At 37.1% G+C, this 23,491-nt stretch overlaps 3 protein-coding genes across 6 annotated transcripts in view; 1 reads left to right on the top strand and 2 right to left on the bottom strand.

The window, feature by feature from the left end:
• Nucleotides 1–14,056, bottom strand: part of Setd3 (SET domain containing 3) — a 35,120-nt gene extending 21,064 nt beyond the window's left edge. The window contains exons 1-3 of the mRNA XM_033475858.2: nt 13,618–14,056; nt 12,781–13,272; nt 12,581–12,704 (exon numbers count right to left, since the gene is read on the bottom strand). Of these exons, the coding sequence (XP_033331749.2) occupies nt 12,581–12,704; nt 12,781–13,272; nt 13,618–13,732 (731 nt within the window). The 5' untranslated portion in view covers nt 13,733–14,056. The remainder of the gene's footprint in view (nt 1–12,580; nt 12,705–12,780; nt 13,273–13,617) is intronic.
• Nucleotides 43–12,575, top strand: LOC117223528 (uncharacterized). Of its 3 annotated transcripts, none has more exons than XM_033475852.2 (2): nt 43–177; nt 9,348–12,575. In XM_033475852.2, exons 1-2 carry the CDS (start codon nt 52–54, stop codon nt 12,135–12,137), a joined length of 2,916 nt encoding a protein of 971 aa, XP_033331743.2. In that variant the 5' UTR covers nt 43–51; the 3' UTR covers nt 12,138–12,575. The 3 variants fall into 3 exon arrangements, 2 of the variants coding, with proteins under 2 accessions (XP_033331743.2, XP_033331744.2); XR_004490944.2 differs by lacking the exon at nt 43–177 and adding an exon at nt 5,951–6,305 and having other exon boundaries at nt 9,348–9,481; XM_033475853.2 differs by lacking the exon at nt 43–177 and adding an exon at nt 6,327–7,207.
• A 1,988-nt stretch (nt 14,057–16,044) lies between the features above and the next one.
• On the bottom strand, nt 16,045–23,362 carry LOC117223527 (uncharacterized). 2 transcript variants are annotated; one of them, XM_033475850.2, is made up of 10 exons: nt 22,546–23,362; nt 21,678–22,199; nt 21,489–21,592; nt 21,180–21,363; nt 20,798–20,915; nt 19,959–20,106; nt 18,812–19,665; nt 17,114–17,681; nt 16,460–17,021; nt 16,045–16,375 (listed from the first exon to the last, which is right to left on the bottom strand). In XM_033475850.2, the coding sequence occupies exons 1-10, from the start codon at nt 22,922–22,924 to the stop codon at nt 16,209–16,211; spliced, it is 3,606 nt and encodes a 1,201-aa protein (XP_033331741.2). In that variant the 5' UTR covers nt 22,925–23,362; the 3' UTR covers nt 16,045–16,208. The 2 variants fall into 2 exon arrangements, with proteins under 2 accessions (XP_033331741.2, XP_033331742.2); XM_033475851.2 differs by having other exon boundaries at nt 20,798–20,912.
• Nucleotides 23,363–23,491: the final 129 nt, after the last annotated feature.

Here is a 23,491-nt window from a genome sequence, read left to right as displayed (position 1 = left end):
CTTGGTGCATCGGGGACGAAGAACTGTCCGTGTTTCGGTCGCACTGCAACGATGTGGAAGATATTCTGTCCGCTCTTGCTGATGCTTTTCACGTTTGACCGGCCGCGCGATAGATCCGCTCGGGCCGAGCCAATCGGCGAGCTCGTTCCGAGGGACGACGATGATCAGAATCATCGGGTAAGAAAGAGAAATTTCCCGGAGACTCGATTAGCCCGCGCGCGCACGCGACCACCGTTCGTGTCGGAAACGCTCTTCGACGATCGGCCGATCTCCGGTTCTAGGTTAAGCCGAACCGCGCTAATTATCCGCGATAAGCTCCCCTTTGCAGTAATTGCTGGACTGTGGATTCTGTGCACTCGCTCGGCCGAGTAGGTCGAATAGAAAATTTATAAAGGACCTTGAAAAGAATTTAAGTGTACTCTCGTATTATTTTTGATACTTTCAATGGAACCGTTCATGTCGGAAACGCTCGTCGACGATCGGCCGATCTCCGGTTCTAGGTTAAGCCGAACCGCGCTAATTATCCGCGATAAGCTCCCCTTTGCAGTAATTGCTGGACTTTGGATTCTGTGCACTCGCTCGGCCGAGTAGGTCGAATAGAAACCCATGAAGGACCTTGAAAAGAATTTAAGTGTACCCTCGTATATTATTTTTGATATTTTCAACGGAGAATATTTTCGACGAAGACATACATAACCTCGGTTTCTTGCGATTGACGTTGAGATATTTTATTTGGCAGAGAGATGGTAGTCTAGTAATTGCATCGACAGGATCGTTAACCTCAAAAGAGGGAGAAGAAACCTCAAAAATTTTCATATAAAATTAAAATATTTCATTCGATTGAACAAACATTATGAAGCAAACTTATATGGCATCGATTGCTTCTTCAGCGTTCGTATCTCTTGCAAATCTTAATAAAATTAAGCTGTCATTTTGAATTTTTCATTAATCATCCATTCGGTCGTCAATCGACTGAATTTAAAACGGGGAGATCTCCCCGTTCGGTTGGCCAAGTGCTGAAGTAGGATGCAATCGACCGTTTATATTTTAGCAGAATCTTCTGCTAATTAATCTGGGAATTATTCGAACATTACGGTCGACGTTTCTTCGATCCTATTTCAATGATCGTTTTTTTTACGGAATTTTACTGGCTCCGCCGGTTAAATTAAGGCCCAATTAACCGGCCGGTTTCGTTGATTAAGAAGTTTTCTTATTGCAATTAGCCGACGATAAAATTAAATTCGGCGAACTTCGTCGCTCGGAATTGTTAAGACATCGTCCAGAAACTCGCGACAGGGGCAACGAGGCTTACGGTGAAACATAAAACTCGATCGATTAGGTTATGGTATCAGAAAAATGGAAATGAAATTGTTCGAAAATTTGTGACGCCTTCGCGAGGATACACTTTTGTAATTGCTGCACCGCGGGCTTTCTCGGAAATCAATAAACTAAGATGAAGATCCGACTAAAGTATCGCTTTACTTTAGAACCCCTCGACATGACATAACTTCGACATAACCTTGTCAAAATTTCGATTCATCTCGATGAATCGATTCGCGCGCGCTTTTCCAAGCTACAGTAATGTCTTCCTAACTGACGCTAATATTGTCCACAAAAATGGACAATTTGGGAACAGGAGACACGATTATTCGAGCCTTGTAGCTTTTAGTAGTTTTTATTGTTTATTGTAGTTTATTATAGTTTTTTATTTGTTATTAGTTTATTGTAGTTTTTATAGTTGTTGACAATTCGTAACTATAAAAACGAACCGCAAGGCTCGAACAATCGTATCTCCTCCTCCCCAAATTGTCCATTTTCGTGGACAGCCTGTGCGTCAATTAGAGAGACATTACTGTAGTCTGCACTGGCGTAAAAAAAGAAAACATATTGTTCGTTTGTTTAACTTAAAAATAATTTCCCGAAGCACAAGTACATTTCGAGCGTCGTTAAAAAATTCCTCGCGCGTCGTTGTTACTGCATCATCGTTCAAGATGGCGGCCGTGTGAACGTCCGAGCATCATGAAATTATCGTCATAGATGATTGAAATTGAAATTACAAATTGTGCCTGTATTGCGGTAAACATTTTTCTACTTTGTGGTGACATCATTGCTTCTTTTTTTTTCTTTCTAGCAATCTGATAACTTCACGTTCGACTATTTACGGTGCGCGAAACACCAACACGATTTCTCTTCAGGCAAGAGCCCACCCCGCATACTTTCGTCATAGAATTTCGTTAAAAGAAAAAAAAATTACAGTCGCACAAACCGTATCTGTAACTGCTATCCTTAGAGATCACAGCGCTGGAATCTCGTTGGGAACGTTTCTTGTTTTTACATAACTCTTTCTTTTATGCGACTTCCTGTTACGTTCTATGGTACACTTAATTAAATGTTATGATCAGATCGCGCATATTTATGTAAATTCCCATCTGCAAACACGGTGTCCCAAGAACAGCCGTACGTATTCTTGTTTTTCTTCTTTAATTAACGCTGAACCTACCACCGTCGGTCAAATAATTTTCTATTTCATAATTATTGGAGTCGCATAAAGTTGCTTCCATTAAAAATTATCGAACACACTTCTTAGCCCGGACACGCGCTGTTATAAAAATTGTAAACAAATTTGAATAAATTCTTATAATAATATAATTAATAATAATATAATATATATATATAATATAATAATATAATTAATAATAACATAATATATACATATATAATATAATAATATATATAATAATAGTATAATATATATATATAATATAATAATATAATTAAAATATCTTGGTGACTCTAATCAGGCAATTTTTGCTACTCGCTCTTAGATCCCTCGGTAGGTTCAGCATTAAGAACTTTATTAACAAGTTCAGCGCCACGTCGGTCGAATATGGGTGACACTAATTTTTGGTCCAATTGAAAATTCATTTTCATTGTAATATATTCGAACAAACTGACATTTGACTAGAATATTTCGGATGCGAAGGAGTTCTAATATCATCCACTATGATAAATTTTCACTTTCTAGTTTCGGTTCGATTGATTAAATTGCTTTGATTTTGTAGGAATTTTAGTGGTCGATTGTGGGCACCGAATGCGTTAACACTAAACCAACCGACCTGTAATGATGATTACCGTGCATTGACTCGTAAAAGTGAAAAGATAGAATTCACTTGGATTTTGTGAAGTTTTAATTATGAGACTTGTTTCGATAATATAATTTATTCGATGGTAGGTGTTTAAACCCGAACGGAGATAAAATCTTCGACCGATATGTTCTTTCGTCGAGAATTACCAACCGCGCCGCTATCAAATTACACGCCCTCATTATATATATATAGTAAATAATATATATATTAATTATATAATGTATATTATATAATATAAATTATATAATATTATATATTATATTATATAATATAAATTATATAATATTATATATTATATTATATTAATATAATATATAATATTTTATATATAATTATAATATATTAATATATTAATTATAATATAATTAATTAATATATATTATATATATTATAATAACACGCCCTGCAGTGCGATGCGTCGCTCGGTATCGCTTAAACAATACAAATCTATAAAAATACTCGAAGTACTTTCAAGCCAATGAATCTTATCTTCTCTGTGTGTAAATAATACTTAAATATTCAAACGACGAATTCGATCTCGATTTAAAATCGACTTCGAAACGGAAACCGTCGTGATTGAAACAATCATAACCGAGTTAATGCTAACACTAATAAAAGAATTAAGAAGCAATTTTAAATTCAATTTGAAACTCAGAACCGCGTTCGCTCGTTCGGCACCGTTACCGTCGCGATGCTTTAAGAACGCGAATTTTCGTAACCGAATTATCGCAAGAGAACGAAGAAACTTTCGCGTCGCGGAGAAGGTCCGAAGAGGCCACGAATTTCGTCGATCAAACCGGAAGAAGCGGCAATATTTCACACCGAAAGGGTGAACGTCTCCTTCTCGAAAGTGGCCGCCGCTCTTTTCAACCGGTCGCATTTTTACCTCCCCTTCCCTTTTTCTTTTCGCGGCGACAGGCACACGCGTTGCGAAATCTTTCCCGAGACATTTCGACGACGCGTTCGCACGTTCGCGAGTACGAGCCATCAAATAATAACACGCCTGCCACACGAAGCGTACAAGGGTTGAATTAATAAATCCTATTTTCGAACGGGTTAGGCGTTAATTAACCCTTAACGGTCCAATGCCGCCCATACACGCGGCAGAAATCGATAAAACCGTAAAATCTGGCATGAAACATTGGAAGAATAGGCACGATTGTTTCGACGAAAATATTGGGTTGACAACTAAGTAATTGCCGATTTGTTCAATGAAATGAAAATTTTTTTTTACTTGGAACGAAGTTTAATCTGTAATGTATTTTCCATTTTGTTCGAAGACCTTTTGTCATCTCTCTGACAACTTGAAAATTCCACGCTCGTAGAAAGTCTGATCCTTTTCGGCCAAAAACTGAGTTAAGTGAGATTTTACAGCGTCATCATCGTTAAAAGTTTTACCACGGAGGGATTTGTCCAGGGATCGAAATAAGTGGTAATCCGATGGCGCAAGATCAGGGCTATATGGTGGGTGTAACATGAATTCCCAAGCAATATCCATCAATTTTTGCCGAGTGGACAAAGACGTGTGCAGCCTAGCATTGTCCTGATGGAAAATGACACCTTTACGATCGACCAATTCTGGTCGCTTTTCCTTGACCGCTGCATTCAATTTGTCCAGTTGCTAACATTCACGGATAATAAAAAATAACATAATAATAATAATAATTTTATAATATAACATTTACGGATATCATAAAAATGGGAGTGAGAGACATCTATAACTGAAATCGGCAATTACTTAGTTGCCAACCCAATATATCAACGAAGTTTTATTTTAAAAAATGAATATCTCTTCTCTAGATTTGATAGAAAAATTTTCAGTAAAAAATTTCTCTTCGTCCGAGAAAAACAGTCTGGACTTGGCAGTGTGTAAACTGAAAATAAATAGTTTTGGTCCCCTAAGAGTTAAAACTTGCGAACTGAAATTGGGTCGAGTTCGTTGTCTCTAATATTTTCCTATTATTTTCGAAGATTTTCCCGACGAAGTCGTCCACGATATTGCGAACGAAAAACAATATTATATTATAATATAATATTGTTATTATAATATATTATATTATAGCTATATTATAATATAATATTGTTATTATAATATATTATATTATAGCTATATTATAATATAATATTGTTATTATAATATATTATTATTATAGTTATATTATAATATAATATTGTTTTTCCCTTTTTTTTAAATATTATAATATAACTATAATATATTATATTATATAATATAGAATTGGCACGAGAAAATATTCCCGACGAAATCGTCCACGATATTGCGAACGAAAAAAACAATATTATATTATAATATAACTACAATATATAATATTATAGTTATAATATATTATAATATTATTATAATATATTATATTATAGTTATATTACAATATAATATTGTTATTATAATATATTATATTATATAATTATATTATAATATAATATTATTATAATATATTATATTATAGTTATATCATAATATAATATTGTTTTTCCCTTTGTTTTTTTTTAATATTATAATATAACTATAATATATATTATATTATATAATATAATATAGAATTGGCGCGAGAAAATATTCCCGACGAAATCGTCTACGATATTGCGAACGAAAAACAATATTATATTATAATATAATTATAATATATTATAGTTATATTATAATATAATATTGTTTTTAATATAACTATAATATATAATATATTACAATATGACGAGGTTATAATATTACCTCAAGTATTTCGAATTTCTCCGTCGAGCCGACGATGCTTTCCGATTCCGATAGAGGCGTCGTCGTCGGCCGAGCGAGAGATCGAGAGGGAAATCGGTTAGAGAAAATTGTACCGTGCTCGTTAAGTGTCTCTGGAACGCTAGGCGACGACAACAAATGTCAAAATACACGTCGAGGCCGCCGCGATGGAAGAAAAAAAACAACCAACCGCACGGCGAAGAGAAAGCTACTACTACTGTTCAGCGCGGAAAGTTCGAGACTATAACAAACATTTTGTTGCTAAAACAACCGTTCGGCAGGCTTCCTCTCGCAGCGTTAATATCTGGGACACGACGTAACGTTCGAAAGAACTGTAATCGAGAAACTATGGTTTATTTACGTGCGCTCGACCTTTCGGGCGTTATCCACGTCATCCGTAATTACGACCAGAGGTATTCGTGCCATAAAAAAAGCTCATTAATCATCTTACACGATCGCGTAAATTGAAATCTTGTGCAATTTGCGTCGGATTAGTTACGAATTCCAGGGCCTCGAAAAACGACTCTCCGCTATTCAGGATTACGATACGTTAAGTATCAAACGGACTTGTTAATAAATCGCATAATTCGCATAATCGAATAACGTTTCTTTCGTTAAGTGGAAAGAATAAAATACTTCAACTGAATAGCCTAAATTATTAAACGGCCTAAATTATTAGACTGCTGATTTTTAAAGAACAGTGGAAAGAATAAAATACTTCAAGTGAATAGCCACGAGCGGTCTAAATTATTAGACTACCGATTTTACGTTAATAAATCGCATAATTCGCATAATCGAATAACGTTTCTTCCGTTAAATGGAAAGAATAAAATACTTCAACTGAATAGCCTAAATTATTAAACGGCCTAAATTATTAGACTGCTGATTTTTAAAGAACACAGTGGAAAGAATAAAATACTTCAAGTGAATAGCCACGAGCGGTCTAAATTATTAGACTGCCGATTTTTCGTTAATAAATCGCATAATTCGCATAATCGAATAACTTTCGTTAAAAAACAATGGAAAGAATAAAATACGTCAACTGAATAGCCTCGAACGGTCTAAATTATTAGACTGCTGATTTTACGTAGTTAACGACAGAAATAGTTAATGCAAAACCGCGATTGCGTTGGAAGAATTATGAAAATAATTATAATAATCAATTTTATCCAACCCTTCTGCTTCCTACGATTATTGCAGAAGTTTAAGTGGTGGTCTCAGAAAGTGCAAAGGGTCAAGTATAAAAATGATGCGTTCGTTCTTCCGAGCGGAGATGAAACTTCTTTCGCAGTGAATGCTTTTAAATATAGGTTATGTAAGTACCAATGTCCTTTCTCCTCTAAGAAATGATCCGCGAGGAAAATCGACAGCGAGGAAAACGGTACGCCAGAAAATTAATTATCGAATCGAATCGATGAACGTATGCTATGATCGTTGTTCCGCTGGTCCTTCGCCGTGATCACGCGAATTTCGTTTCGGCGACTGTACTTTCCTTTTTCAACTAGTCGTTGAACTTTGTCCAGGTTACGCGCCGTTCACACGCATCGTTCGTAACTCGAAGACTAATTGAATTTTAATGAGCAACGCTTTCGTCTCGAACCGTCGACGGCTGGAAGATGATTCATTCATGAATAATCGCTAACGCGATTATCGCAGAATCCGCGATACAATATACACTGGCTCTCGAACTTCGCGCCGTCACCTCTCATTGCACAGTGTTTTTCGTTAATAACAAATAAACAAAGCCGCGGATTGCATTTTCACAAAGGAAAATGTTACTTAGAATGACTATCAGCTACCTCACATTTCCGTATTGCGAGACATTTTTGGGACACCCTGTATACAGGGTGAAAGTAGGGGATTCCTGAGGTCATTCGAAGCAACTTTTTCCTTAGCGAAAATGCAATCCGCGGCTTCGTTTACGAGTTATTAACGAAAAACAGTGACCAATCAGAGGCGAGATCATTTGGCGCGAGACGGCCGAGCCAATGAGCGGAACCGGGCTCCGCGCACTCGTTGGCTGGGCCGCCGCGCGCCAGCCGAGCTCGCCTCTTATTGGTCAGTGTTTTTCGTTGATAACTCGTAAACGAAGCCTCGGAGAAAATTTTCGCAAAGGAAAAAGTTGCTTTAAATGATCTCAGCAACCTCCCATTTCCATATTACGAGACATTTTCGGGACACCCTGTATACACTGGCAACTGCTGCAAAAACCCGGGGAATGCGGCATTCGCACGCACGCGTTACGCGCTGCTACGGGTTTTTAAAGATTTATCGAATCTTCTTCTCACGCTGCGAATCATCTCGTCCGATCGAGGGAAAGTTTCGTAACTGACGTCGCGCGATCGTTGATTTTGTTCGCACATCGGTCGTTCCGCGCTTTCATAAAGTCCCAGACAATCGTCTCGATCGTAAAATAATTCTGGTCGAATTTATTCATTACTTGCTAGCACCTTCCTAAAACGATACAGAACGTTCTTCGTTCGAAACGAGGAAATCGTTAACCGCACCGCAGCTGCGAGGCAAACGTTGTTCCTTGAGATAAGACTTTCATCGCGAATACCGAGCCGGCTAATAAATGTTCAGTACGATGTTCATGACTACGATTATCCGTTTCTATTAAACATGTGGATAACACAATTCGGTGAATGCTATTTAAAATAGTAGAAGGGTTGAAAGAGTTTGATAACATTAATACACGGAGTTAAGAACTCAAGATAAAAATTTGTACTCTGTCAACGAAAATATTAACTTCTTTAGAATTCGTTAATTTTTTATCTCCACTTTACTTTCTAACGTTTTAAATCCTTTTTCAATTTGATTATCTTTTTATATCTGTAATATGCACTTGATACAACAATTCTGCAATATAAACAATGTTATATACTTTACTATAGCATGCAGCAAGATATATTTGTTAAAACATCTTATATTTTTATTTGTTAACGATATCTAATTATTATATCTTATATAGTAATATAAATATATATTATATATATATATATATATATATATATATATATATATAATATATAATAATATATTATATATAATTGATATATAATATATATAATATATAATAATATATTATATATAATTGATATATAATATATATAATATAATTGTATATAATTGATATATAATATATATAATATAATTGTATATATATATAATTATTATATCTTATATTTGTTAACGATATCTAATGTTTCTTAACTTTCGCCGGTAAGCGTATTGTTTTCTAAAAATTATCAAAGTAGAAAAAACACTTCCATTCAGCTTCCACTTTTTGCAATTGACACAGACAATTTCGCACAAAAACTCGCAGTCTAACAATTATGCATTAAAAAAAAAAAGAAAAACAAAGAAAATAATCGACTAAGACTGAAATTAGAATTAAGACCGGTATAACAATATTTTCCATCGGCGTGGATTCGCTAAAACCTCTCTATTTCCAGGGGGAAGACCGGAAGCGAGGAGAAACGAAGATCGAGGGCCCGCGTTTCCCGTTCTACGAGGACGACGACGAGGGTTCGAGCGAGCGGATCGGAAGATGGCGGAAGAACGGCGAGGCCTTGGAACCGAAATGGAGGGACGGCGACACGGTGCCTCTGCTACCGTTTTCTCAGTTAACGCGGTACTCGACCGGCGATCTGGGCTACACCGGGGAAGACGAGGACGACGCGCATCAGCGGCGGTCGAAGTACAAAGAAACCCAGGAGACTCCGTTCCTACGGAACGCCGAGCGAGCTCCGTACGCTGACCACGAAGACTACGAGGAGAAAGGCGAGACCAGAAAAGAGGAGACGCCGCCGCGACGGAGAAACAGTCGACCGGCGCACGGCTTCAAGCCGCAGGCGACTTCGAGCAAGCAGATGAACCCCGATGACACAGCGGAGTATCGAGAAGCGGCGTCGACGAAGTACCGCGAGGCCTTCCAGGTGCGTCCGAACGACTACGAGCACGAACTGGACGACGAGGAGTACCTGAAGCCACGGCCGAGGAAGAGGCGGCCGCCGCAGAACTACGAGTTCGCGTTGACGGAGAACGAGACGTCGCGGCCGGAAGCTGGAAGCGGTCCGTGGTCTCGGCCGGGCGGTGTCCGCACGGTTTCCGCGGACTCGGAGTCCAGGAATCAGTTCGTGAAGAACGCGATGGAGCTGAAGTCTCTGCTGAAGATGCAGCAGGAGGAGGGCCTGAGCCTGTCGGAGCTGCTGCAGAGGAGGAACCTGACGCTGAACGACCTGCTGAAGGGCAGAGCCGACGCGATCAACGCGCTGAGATCGAAGGACGCCGAGGACTACGTCGACGAGAAGCCGACGATCGCGCCGTTCGCGAAATTGACCACGAAGAGGCCGAAGAACTCGCTCGTGGAGGGAGGAACGGTCTCGACGGTTCCGGCGGCGGTCGATCGCCATGAAAATGCAACGGGTATGATGCCGCGTTTAGGGCAATCAACGACCGGGAAATCGCTGAACACGGAACCTCCTCGTGTCAGGGGAACGCCCGCGGCCGGCGTTCTCGCTATGGTTACGACGTCGATGCCGTTCCCCGTCGCCACCAACTCCATGGAACTGCTGCGGTCCGAGGAGACCACCGCGAAGCTGCGGGGCAACGGCGAGATCAGGATCGACGGCCTCGACGAGGACGAGATCATGGAGTTCTCGGACTTCCCCGACTACAAGAACGGCCGGAACGCGATGTCCCCGGTGTGGTTGACCGTGAAAGACGGGAACGGCGAGGCTCCGGGGACGCTGCGGGAGGGCTACGAGGACAAGGGCTCGACCTTGAGCATCGAGCAGCTTCTGAATCCGACGGAACGCTCGTGGTCGACCCCGGGGAACGGGAAACGGGCGAGCGCGGAGGACGGCGTGACTATGAGGCGACCTGGAAAAGAGGAATACAGCATGTACATGGAGCACGAGTACCAAGACGACGAGTCGGCCGTTTACCCGGACCGCAATGTCGAAGTCGCGACCTCGACGGAGAGAAGTAATCGAGGAGAGACCGTGATGCAAGGGATGGAGATTGCGTTGGATTCGACGACCGATGGAAACTCTACGAAGAATCACGAGACAAACGACGCTGATTACAACTTCGGGTATCAGCATGGTGTTAACGGGACCACGAAGAAGAGCTACGACGATATTATATCCGAGGTGGAGCCGGAGGCGCGGGCAGAGATCTTCGAGTTGTTCGCGTCCGGATCGGCCGGCAAGCGGCTGGAGAGGCTTCTGAAGTCCAGGAACATGAGTCTGGAGGAGCTGATCGCGCTGAGACAGAGGGGATCGAGCAAGGTCCATCTGGCCGACGTGTCACGGATCAAGGTGCCGAAGATCGCTGACGTAAACGGCGAGAAGAAGAGTGCTGGCGACGGAAGAGCGATCGGCTATGATAAGAGAATGAACGGCTATCTGACGGAGTCCTACGAGAATCTGCATAGATCTGTAATGTCCAGTCCGGCGAGCTTCGTCCAACCGGAGGAAATTACTACCGCGAAATCGTTCTCTAACGCGACGACGGCCTCCAAGATCGAGGATGGAAGTGTTCTCGACGCGAGTCAGGAGATCGCTGGACGACGCCAGGAGCAAATCGTCGACTTGTTAACGACCTTCGGCTCGCTGCCGTTTGCGAAGGACATTCAGCGGAAGTTCGCCGGCGAGTTTAACAGAGAGGAGAGAAGAAACATGATGGTCGGGGATGGCAAGGACCTTGACGTCGCGGTTGTGAGTCATCGGGAAACTGTGGGAGCTAATAAGACCGCGAACACGATTCAGTCCGGCTTCGTGAAGGAGATCGTGAAACAAGAACCGAGTTCAATCGACATCAGAACGATCTACAGCGAGACGAACGTCTTCAACGACGACGAGGAGAAGAGCGAGAAGGGGAGAGCATTGTCGAAGATAAGGCCGAGTATAATTGCCAGCGGAGCGATTCTTGGCGTGACCATTGTCGTTTTCCTTGCCATATTCATCGCGTGCCGGATCAAACAGAAGCAGAAGTACCGATACAGGAACACCTTCTCCAGAGCCGTGTTCCAAGGCCCCATGCTGGCCGCGAGGAAACTCTCGAACTCGAGCAGCCTGAGCACCGTCATGGTCAACGTGATCGCCACCTCGACGACGAAGAGGCCGGAGAAACACGATGCCGTGGAACGTGCCAGAGAAATGGATACTAAAAGCGACATCGACAATGACTCCTTGGATGCCAACGACAGTTGGGAAACCATTCCTGATTACATGAAATGATAACTTACCGGAAGCTTGACAATTACCAGTATTTTTTTCGTTCTAGCGTTAAATTCAATCTTGCATGTGTACAGAAAAGCCTGACCATGTGCAAAGTGAAAGGCAGATTTATCGGTCTCAGTCAGTCTCTCATTTAGAGCTACAAGCAACTGTTTCAAACGGATGCGATTTGTACATACGATTGTATAGAGTTTCTAATCGAGTTTTATCCTTAAAGCTTAATATAATTTAGAATTTTAGGATTAGTATAAATATTCTTACACACATAGGATATCATCTTAGATTATATGGTATCGGAAGCGTTTTCTGATACTTCAAACTCCATTCTTTCAAACTTATATATATATATAATACAATGAAATAAAGTATTTATTTATATCCAGATGAATCTGGGGAATCGTCATCTTACGATCTAAATAAAGAGAATTATTTTTACTACTTACCAGTATCTTTCGTATGTAAAAACATCCCTGAGTATAGCAGACACAGCGTTATTGTTACTTTGAAATACTTTACTAAAATAGGAATACTGTCTTGCAATATTTCTACATTGCTTCAAGGCAGCCTCTACGAAAGAAGAAACGATCGTAAATACAATCAGCTTGAATTTGGCTTTAATTTAATTTTTCAAGCAGACGCATACCTAATGTAGGGCTGCCTTTAAGTTCGATCATCTCGGCAGCTGTCATATATAGCACAGTGGTGTAACTTGTTGGAAGGATGTCCAAATAAGGTTTCCATTTAGAGCTCTCTTTATGTCTTTCGATCAGAAGCGCGATTGCCAAAGCCACCTGTGGCATATGCTGTATCAATGGATCATTTTGGAGACAAGCTAACTCCGGCGCCACGTTGTGTATACTGAAGATAAGTTCCCTCGGTATTCTTAAAATCAACTCATTTTCCTGGAAGTTGCGTTCCGCTTTCAATCCTAAATCATATCCTGGAAATTCAGCCACGCTTGCTCCATCGATGCTAGCCCCATTCTCTTTGAGCCAATTCATAAATTGTCCGATGCCATTGGACCGCTTCAATGACTCTGTCTTCATCTCCTCCAACCTTTTAACCTTCTCCAAAACTGATGATATTTCTATATAGTTGTCCCATAGCTGTGTCACGTAAGCTGAATTACTGCTAACTGATTTAAAATACAATAAAATGAAATTATCTTTCACATTTATTTTGATAAATTCATTTCAAAAGATAGTTTTATAATTTTTCAAATAAATAATACACGAAAGATTTACTGGACATCTTAAAAGAACTAAGTTAAATAAATTACAGATGTCCTGTACTTAAAATTTTTATAAAATTAGTTCAAACTAATATTAAAAGAGAATTATTTACTGTTCAGTGCTTGTTGTACAGTTTCTGCTCATATTTTATTCAACATTTTTTTACCGTTTTTGGAGCACCGTGATACGAGCAGAGGAATGCAATTAAATAACGCGTGGTACTAAAAAATATATTTAAAAATACTCACGATGAAACAACTTTTCACACAAGGCATTTAATTCGTTCCTTTTCGGTGAAGATAATTGCCTTTGACTTGGAACGTGTTTACTTTTGGATGATGCGTGAGATTTTCTTCTGCCCATGTTTGTACTATCTCACGGCACTTTCGTGACTTCTTCTCACATTTAGATGCATTATAATGTGTGACGCGCGCCTGCGACCAGCAAGAATAAACACTTCACCGAAACGAAAATAGAACGTTTGACGCTCTGCGCTTTCTGCGTCTCGACCGACATAACCTCGAAACGACAGAAGTGGAGCTACCTTCCTTCCCTGTATACTATTGACTCTACTGCACTTTATTGATTTTCAATTTCTATCAGGGGTCACCTACTTTCGCAATTACCCTAAACCCCCTCGTCAAAGTCATTTTTCAACAATGTTTTCATCGGAGAGTTTTGGACAAATTCATGCGTTCATAATGCATTGACAAGCAAATTTGAAATTTTATCAATTGCATTGACGCAACAGAGGATAATATTTATTCGATGATTTGAGGTCAATATTGGCGTAACATAAGATAACATTTAAAAAATATATACAAGTTTATATAGGTATATCTACAAATTTAATAATCTCCCGTATCACTTTTTACATTTCTTCAAAATTACTTTCTGTGTGCTTTAAGAATTAAATGTACAAACGTTTAATGAAACAAGTGTTTCTTTTGTTGAAGAACTATATTATACAAAGTAATAAACAAATGGTTGATATATTTTAATATTTTTTTTTTAGAATAGATTTGTATTGCCTTTATGATTTGTTTATAAAGTGACATTAAAGGGGACCTAAATAGCAGAACAGTCGAAGAAGTTTGCTACAAAAATGAAATAAAAATTTTTAAATTACATTTCATATATAATTTCTTGTATGAATACATGGTTCAGATTTCTAACAAAAGAAATGAACTAGGATGCGTGATGTGTATTAACATTTACAACCATATTAAATCGAACAAATGAAAATGTTAAGAATTAGAGAAATAAAAAAACTAAACAGAGAATTACAAGTTGTTTTGGTAGTAATTTAACATTTATTACTTTAGTATAAAAGTATTTGTAATACTTATATCAAGGCCAATAGCCATGAAATGTAATATTTGATCTTATATTTAATTCAATAATATTCACAGCTCGTATTTAATCATTTTTTTCGTACATGTAATGTTACTAACTAGAGTAGTGCATTTATAGATCCCCCTTAATGTTTATAAATTATAGTTTGTATACAACTAAAAATAATATAATAAAACAATCAACTGAATTTTCACGCTGCAAAGTAGAGTAACTAATGGTAAAATCTTTTGTAAAAACCAACGAATTCAAAGTTGCGTGAAGGGTACGACATCATATTACATATAACAAATCTCACGCAATTGAAAAAATTCAGCTACATAGTTCTACTCGCGGAACAATCTTTGTAACATTAGTTAAAAATTATATGTGCGATACACCTATGCTTAAAATTGTTGTTCTTTAGGATCATTGCTTCAGTATAAAATCTATTTTTGTATTATTATTATACACTACTTCGGATAATGAGATAAAAAAGAAGGAAAGAAAAATATCTGCAATATTCGAAAAAGAATTCAAATACCCTGATTGGGGAATTTATCGTAATTATGTAATTTGTACTGAGTATAGATAAACCACTACGTTTTTATAATAATATATTTGATTACGTATTGTGCAGAATTGTAAATATATTTACACATTCTACAACATTGTCCATAAACTTCTTCGTAACTTCTTTGCAGCGGAAAACTCGTATCTTAAATATTAAAGATACACATACAGTTATAGTAATATATACCGTTATTTATACAGCCTAACCTCTAAGTAGAGCCTTATAGACCACATGATTTTGTTTCTTCTTTCGCTGCTACCTCAATAGAATTTCATCCGAAATCCATCGTATGTCATGAAATAAAAAGTATAATTTATCTTGATACAAGGCCTTACTTCCAATAAATCTAAATGTTTGTAAAAAACCGAAAACTGTATACTTCATTATTCATTCCCCTTTCAATAAATGTGCGCGACTCTTTTGTATCTTAACTTCATATAATAATTATTCTAAAAAACGTACATCCTTCATTTTTTTTCCACAATTCAGACATTTAACTTCACGCAGATACACGTTACAGTATATCAAATGATCTGTCAAATCATATATCGTAGTCTACAAAATTAAAGACTTTCTTTGTTGAAAAGATTTTTTACACAAGGATACCAGCCTCTCATGGAATTAGCTTTGTAGCCAAAACAGCACGCAATGCACTTATGGTCCCCTGTTTTTATCACTAAAAACTTCAATGAAAAACAGTATTTGTGATTACTGTAGAGTGTATCAGTACACTATTTAAGGGGAATTGTTGAAGACTACAAAACATATATTACATAAATATTAAATTACTTTTTTTGTCCAATTCACAATTAGTGGAATTAAGTTGTGCAAAACACTTGGAGTTAGATTCACAAAATTTCTAATTTTCTCATATCAAGTTATTTTTCTTCACTTTGTAGCATGTGTATTTATACAATTTCATTTAATTTGTTTCTATTGTGTAGCAGTATCTGAAATGCTTTGCCGCCACGTCGCATGGAAAGGAATCTTTAAGATTTTAACACGTGTCTTGGGCAATGCCGTTAGTAACAGTTTTTGTAGTTGAGGCAACGGTAATATATCCACTTGAGGATTTGTTAGGTTTGGTTGTTTATCATCACCTGAAAAACAAAGATTTTCTCGTTAAATAACTATGCACAGGAAATAATTGGCGTGTGCTACATACAAATCTATTTAAAATATACCTTTTTGATTGTCATTTTCATCTTCAACATCTTCGATTAATTTTAAACAAGGTACTGGTTTTAGAACTGGTATCGAGTCGCCAGTAACTTGTTTACTCATTAAATTACATTGATCAACAAATAATTCTGTAACCCTAAGTAACTCAAGTGTTACACCCCAAACGAAGTGTGTTAAATTATTCGACAATTCGGTAACACCGCCGAGCACCATGTTGTTGGATGTTGCCGATTGGGATATGTAAGTTGGTATGATTAATAGCCTCTTAATATTTTTACAATTTGCAAGACATTTATCGAAGCCATTTTTTACGTCGAAATTGACCAACTCCATTTGGCTTAAATTTTGTAGTTTCGACACACCTTCCAAAATATCGAAGGTGCAGCACGAGCCTTGTCCCTTTTCAAGCCTTAAACGCTCTAATTTCTGTAGTTTTATCAAAACAGTAGTACCAAATTTATCTGGAAAATCGGAACATTCGCCTAATTCCAGTGTCTCCAAATTTTGTAAGTTTTGTATAATGTCGATTCTCTTTTTTCCAAGTTCCTTAACCGATGTTAAACTCTGCAATTATATGTGAATTTTAAGGATTAAAGAGACACGATACGACAACTGGTAAATAAAAGAAAACTGACAATGTATCAACTGCTACTTACAAGTTGCGATAAATGCGTTAATTCTTGTAAAGGCGTGAGATCTTCCTGCAGGGACATTCCGCTTATTGCTTTCAACCTCAATTCTTGACAGCGTTTCAGGTTTCCAACCGATTCCAGGTTTAAGGTATCGCATTTTATTGACATTGCACTTAATACCTCCAGCTGAGGACAACTGCTTATAACTTCTTCAACTACTATTACAGGACATCTGCACAACTCTAGCTTGACAAGACTAGTCACACGTGGTATAACTACCAAGAACTTTTTCCAAATGCTATCGGATTCACCCGCCACAAGCATTTTTCGAAGATCTAGATGTTGAGTTCCACGCCTTTGTAACGTATCAGCCAAACCATCCCAGTCCGTAACCTGACTATTTTTCATTCGAACAGTTTTCCACAAAGAAGGATGTGCAGCCAAATCCCTCCACATTTTGCAAACCCTAGCCGCCCGAAGTAATTCTTGAACTTTAAGGTATTGGAATATACGTAACAAGGCATGATATCCAGCACAGACTGAATCCATAAAATGTTGTTGCTGTTCTGTTTCCGGTTGAGTTTGCTTCCTTCTGCAAGTATTGAGATGAAATTACAATTAAAATCCTTTTTCTTTTTTCAAAAATTGCCTAAAATCTATGTACTAAGGGTATCATTCATCGCATTTGTAAAATTGGTTTATTTCTAAAATAAAAGAGTAATTGTACATTACAATCCGAACTTTTTTCGTTATTTCCCTTAACATTAAGGTGAGAACATGAATTTTTTAAAGAGGCTTTTAAAGGACCAATGATTTACAACAATGATGCCGACGATCTTATACTGTATCGAATAAGTAATACAGGTAAAAGCCTCTGAAAACAAGTTTTAAACATTGAGAAACTCGACATTAAAAAAAAAACAGATTTAAGGTATAGAAACAAAAAACAAACATAAACAGAAGGTATAAATAATTAGGAACAAGGAGTGTAGGATATTTGTGGGAAAACGCACTAAGAGTTTTTTTGTGTTTCAGCTCGCACATGTCTTTATATCTGTAAATATAAAAAGTAAAAATGAATTAGATTTTTTCCACTGAAGCACTTATCAGTAGCTGTATCAGTAATTGTAGTACGAATTGTAAATGACATGTTAACAAATTTAGCCAATATTTTTCTTCTGATTCTAAAGAAAAAGGAGCGAGTCTATCAAATACAGGCTTTTACATTGATACTACAATTACACAATACCTGCAAGAACCAACGATATGTGATTGTTTTGTTCATTTTTTTTCACACGTCTCAAAAATTTGGCCGCATTTCTAAGAAGCTAAGGCAGTGTGCTTCGATCACAAGATAAAATCAAATTCATTTTCCACCTCGAACTTTTATATTTTCAAATATAATAAACGTCAGTATATATTGCATTTACAATGGCATTCGCATAATTTTGCAGAAATTTTCTCAATAATAATTTAATGAGGCTATGCCAGAAGGTTCTGACATAATTAGAAAAGAATATTAAAAAGAAGACAAGCAATGAAATACACACTGATGATAATCAACTAATTATCATATAAACAGCACACATATCTTGTAAATACAATATGTACAAAGCAACTGCCAAAACCTCAAAAGAGAGTTGCCTTAATTTATCTGGAGAAAATGTATAAAATAAGGAAGTAAAAGAAATATGTTGGTGTGTTTGAGAAACAAACACTTACTTGCTACTTATTTTAATAGTACCCAAACTACTTGTGACCGATTGACGTGAATCAACTTTATCGTTATTTGTACTAGTATTTGTATTATTTACTAACGCCGTTCTGTCAGGTGATTTATTACTTGCAACCGATCTCTCGGTTTTCTCTCTAAGATCTTTCTTCGGATTGGTTCTGTCGTTTTCTGATCTACTTTCAGTTAACGTAAATACTTTATTACTGTTATTGCACGTTTCTTCTCTCTGTTCTTCTATAGAACATGCAGTAATTTCTGTAGGCGTAATATTGTTCGATAAATTTCTATCAACTGGCTTATCGACATCTTTCCCTAAAGAATTTGCCGACAAAAGACCATGTGACCTGGAGATTAACGAATTTTCAGCAGTGTTCGAAATATCAGTAAATGAACCATCCTGAAGTATTGGAGGCTTATCGCCAATTTTATCAGGTTTCACTGTTATAGCTGGCTGAACAGCCATAGCGTTATTTTTTGGCACAACAATATATTTTTTACCACCCATCAGTGCAATATTTTGAGCTGGTTTTGGTACAATTCCATCATGACTTTGCAAAAACTCATTTTCGGTCTGAGAATACCAACTGGTCTCTTTTTTCTCTGAATTCGAAGGGGAGTACGATGTTGATGGTGGTGTTTTTGTAACTTTAATAGCATTCCGAGACTGTGATTCTGTACTATCAGATTTTGGAATTCTTTGTAATTTTGGCGGACTTGAGTTTGCCTGATGTTTTGTTTTTGCACTTTGCGTGCCTAGCATACTAATAGGTATTAGCGGAGGAGGCGTCATGGACGCATTTGTTTGAGATTGTTGAGATTCACTAGTGTCCTGCTGACAGTTCTACAACAAAATGAACATATTAAAAACTTTTACACTGTAATCCAAAGTACATTTATTACTACTTGTTTTATATTTAATTTTATTCAAATATGACTAGTTAATAACAATTACAGTAGACTCGCGTTATGGAAAATCGTGTCATACGGGAGTCTACTATAACAAATTACATTTAAAATTATATTTTTAATTGCATCATTATGAAAAATATTTTAAATATTATAGCTATAAGTTGGAAAGAATTTTCGAAAAAACAATCGTAAATATATTTTATTATAGTTCTAAATGAAACATACCTTGCAAACGTAATCGTCACTTCCCGCAAATTCCAAACCATCAACACATTCAGGATGATATAAACAGAGACACACGCTACATTGTAAGCTTGGTATTAACCCCATACTCGTTGAACATCTTATACTGCACGGTTCTTGAACTTTCGGCCTGTAAGATGTGCGTTGATTGGGGACAAGGATTTAGGAATGAAAAACACAAAATTTAAATTAGGGATTTAAGGATTTTAAAGGATAAAGAAGGATACAGTTATGAAAAATATAGAAGGAAATGTTTGAACTGCTTCAGAATAAAATCTCTAACTCTATGATTATGTATACTCATTATACACCATGCATCTGAATAATTCATAAAGTAAAATTTACTTGAATTTTTCTTTTATACAATGCGAAATCCAATTGCTTATATGTCTACTGAAGCACAATTTATGCATGAAATTATTAAAAGAATGACTGTATAGATAAACATAGAAAATAATATTTAATAGCAAAATAAAATATTTCTGTGCTAGTACAACTACTACAAAATGATAGTAATAATAATTTAGAATTGCACAAAGTAATTTTCCTTTTTGAAACATTTTCTTTTACTGAATATATTTTGAGATTATGACACTTACGAATTTTAAAGAGTTAAATACATATAGTGATTGCACATGCTGTAAATCCTTCATTGGACCTTTTTAAAGCATATTAAACATGATTATTAACTATTAATAGTAACTATTAGCCATTAATCATGTTTAACTACTAAGCATTCTGGATACCCTCGAAAATTGCAAATTAATCGCAATTATTCTATATAATAGAAATTTTAGAAAGTGAAGAAGTTAGATACTCACGTTAGTTGTCTTTTAGGCTTTGGAGGTAGAGGTTTTTCTACTATTGGCTGACTTCTTCTTGTGCTTGTGGTTCTTTGAGGAGGAAGCATCTCACTTTCTTCGGGTGATTTTATTTCTGCTATGCATATATGAAACGTAATTCTTACAAAAGTGATATTTAATATATCAAAAATTAATAACGTTCGAAATGATATTTTAAACAGTAATTTATAACAATAACTATACTATACTACATTATTTGTAACAGTAACTATAAATGAACTACTCTATATGAGTTGCGAGGTCCGATAGGGTTACTCATTTGTAAGTTTACGATTGAGTAAAATGAGAAAGGAAGAAGATAATAAAAAAAATATAATTTCATGATAATATAGATGCATACTTATTTGAGGAGTTCTTTTCCCAGGCACTTTGACTTTAAATCCAGTAGTTGGAGTTTTTGGTGACTTAACAGATTTTGTAGGCACAGATACAGGAGACGCAGGTGGTGGTTCTGCAGCTCTTCTGCCAGGTGTACTTTTCTTATGTATAAAGCTTTTCCTGGCTGGAGTTGATCCTACAGATCCCTATGATAAGGTACCAATTAGTATCAAGATATGTTAACAGGACAGTTGGGAACTGTAGTTCCCAACATGGGCGAATCTCACGGCCATCCCAAATATTTTTATAAACAATAAATAAAATTACATACTCTCATTCTCTTCGCATCACGAATAATTTCTTTCTCAGGATCATCAATACCGATTGGTTCTTTGAAGAACGTAAAATTATCAACAGTCAACTCTTTCGTGTTAACTGTAAAAAAAAAACAAGAGTGAGATTGTTATAATTGTTCTTAGATCACGTTATCGATAATGTATCCATCGTAAATCATACTTACGAAATTCTGCGACTTCTCTAAAACTTCTCACTTTCTTTCCCTTTGGTGTATAATAATATATATCAGCCATTCTTTTGAGGGTTGAATCAGTACTTGCTCTAAATACTAACTCTCGCTTCCAACCATATTTAAAAGGTTCTTTGAATGCAGGATTTGTCATATCAATAGCTACTTTTTGTTTTGATGTACTTCCTGGACTGACACCACGAGTTAGGCGACCTTTAGATCTCTGCGATGCTGCTGGACTACTGGTAGCCGATGAATTTGTTGACTTTGTTGAAGTTTCTTCAGTTCTTTGTAAATCTGTTTCAGATTCCATAGTATTTGGTAAACCGATCGAATCTGTTTCAGATTTATCAGACTCTTTTTCCTTCTTTATTTTATCTATATCTAATGTATGCTCCAAATCGTAACTATGCATCCTATTGTCATCTGAATCTTCATCGTTTCTTCCATCAAAATTTTTCCGTATACTATATTTAAACCGTTTTGCCAATTGTGCTTCTGCTACCTCAGCTTCAGCTGTAATAAGTTACATGAACGTGTAACATTTCATATTATTATTATTATTAAAATATTTAAATTGCATATAACTGAACACATGTTTAAAAATAGTAACTATTGAATTCTCAAAATAGATATATTCTTATTGATATTGTTTATCTAACAAAATTGATTTTTCTACCTCAAGAATTATTTAGTTAACATAAACTAAAAAAGCAATTAGTTCATAATCAGGATATATGAACATATATAAATTCATTCTTTATAAAAAAATGTAAACAAGCTTAAAGAATATATTAGGATTAACATAATGCTTGATGATGAATCTACGCATAGAACATGGTATAACAACAATAGCCAATACCGATCAGTTTTCTCAGAACATGACTTCCTGGTTCCATTTCGTTATCTCCCTGCGTATCGAATCCATTGAATTCCATAGACTCCTCAGAGCTAACATTATCAGGTTCCGAAAGTTTCCGCTTGCGTCCTTTTGTACTTGTATCGCTTTCTGGAGTACTAGTCGAATTGGCCTTAAATTTCCGTAATTTTCTTCTAGCGACTAGTATCGGACTCGTCTTTGGTGAAGCCTTAATATCACCGTTCACCTCCTGACATTCCATTTTACCAGTTACTTCCACTTTTATTTGCATCTCTGGTAACTCCGGTATTTCAGTCATTTCTAGGTTAGGAGTCTCGCGCGCCTCGTCGGCGTTCCCGCCATTCACGTTGGCCCCGTCCATCGTGAGGCCCCTTCGGGTACGAACCCTTATTCTACGTGCTTCGACGAATGCCGCGTGAAGAACGTTAATCTTACGTTACCCGACACTTCGCCTAAACTCCATTCAACGTATCTTCGCATAAGCACCCGTGCTACAGTCCCCTTGCGTCTGAGTACCACGATCCCGCGCTCATCTGTCCGCGAATGCGCATAACACACGCGCAGTCACCACTACGCGCTATTTACACAACCGCCAGGTTTTCTCTCGATAGGATAGGTTTTTGGATTGCCTGTCATTACTACCGCACTACCGCATCACGCGCGTATCTTGAGATTAATAAAGGAACTGTAGAACAGTAAAAATTATTTATCTCCCCATAAATGTGATTCGGATATAGCCTCCAACTTAAAAACGACAACAACTCTGGAGAGACACGAAGCGTCTGTAAAACACGCAACCGGAAATGGCCGAAAAAATATGTTAAAGGCTCATCTCCATCAAAATGGCGTATCGCATGTAACGCGTTGAAATAATTAACAAGATTCACAAATGATATTATTATTTATTCCATTAATATGTAAAACAACT

This window comes from Megalopta genalis, chromosome 2 (assembly GCF_051020955.1).
Source record: "Megalopta genalis isolate 19385.01 chromosome 2, iyMegGena1_principal, whole genome shotgun sequence".
NCBI lineage: Eukaryota > Metazoa > Arthropoda > Insecta > Hymenoptera > Halictidae > Megalopta > Megalopta genalis.
The sequence above is the reverse complement of the archived record's forward strand: the minus strand, read 5'-3'. Positions and strand labels throughout refer to the sequence as shown.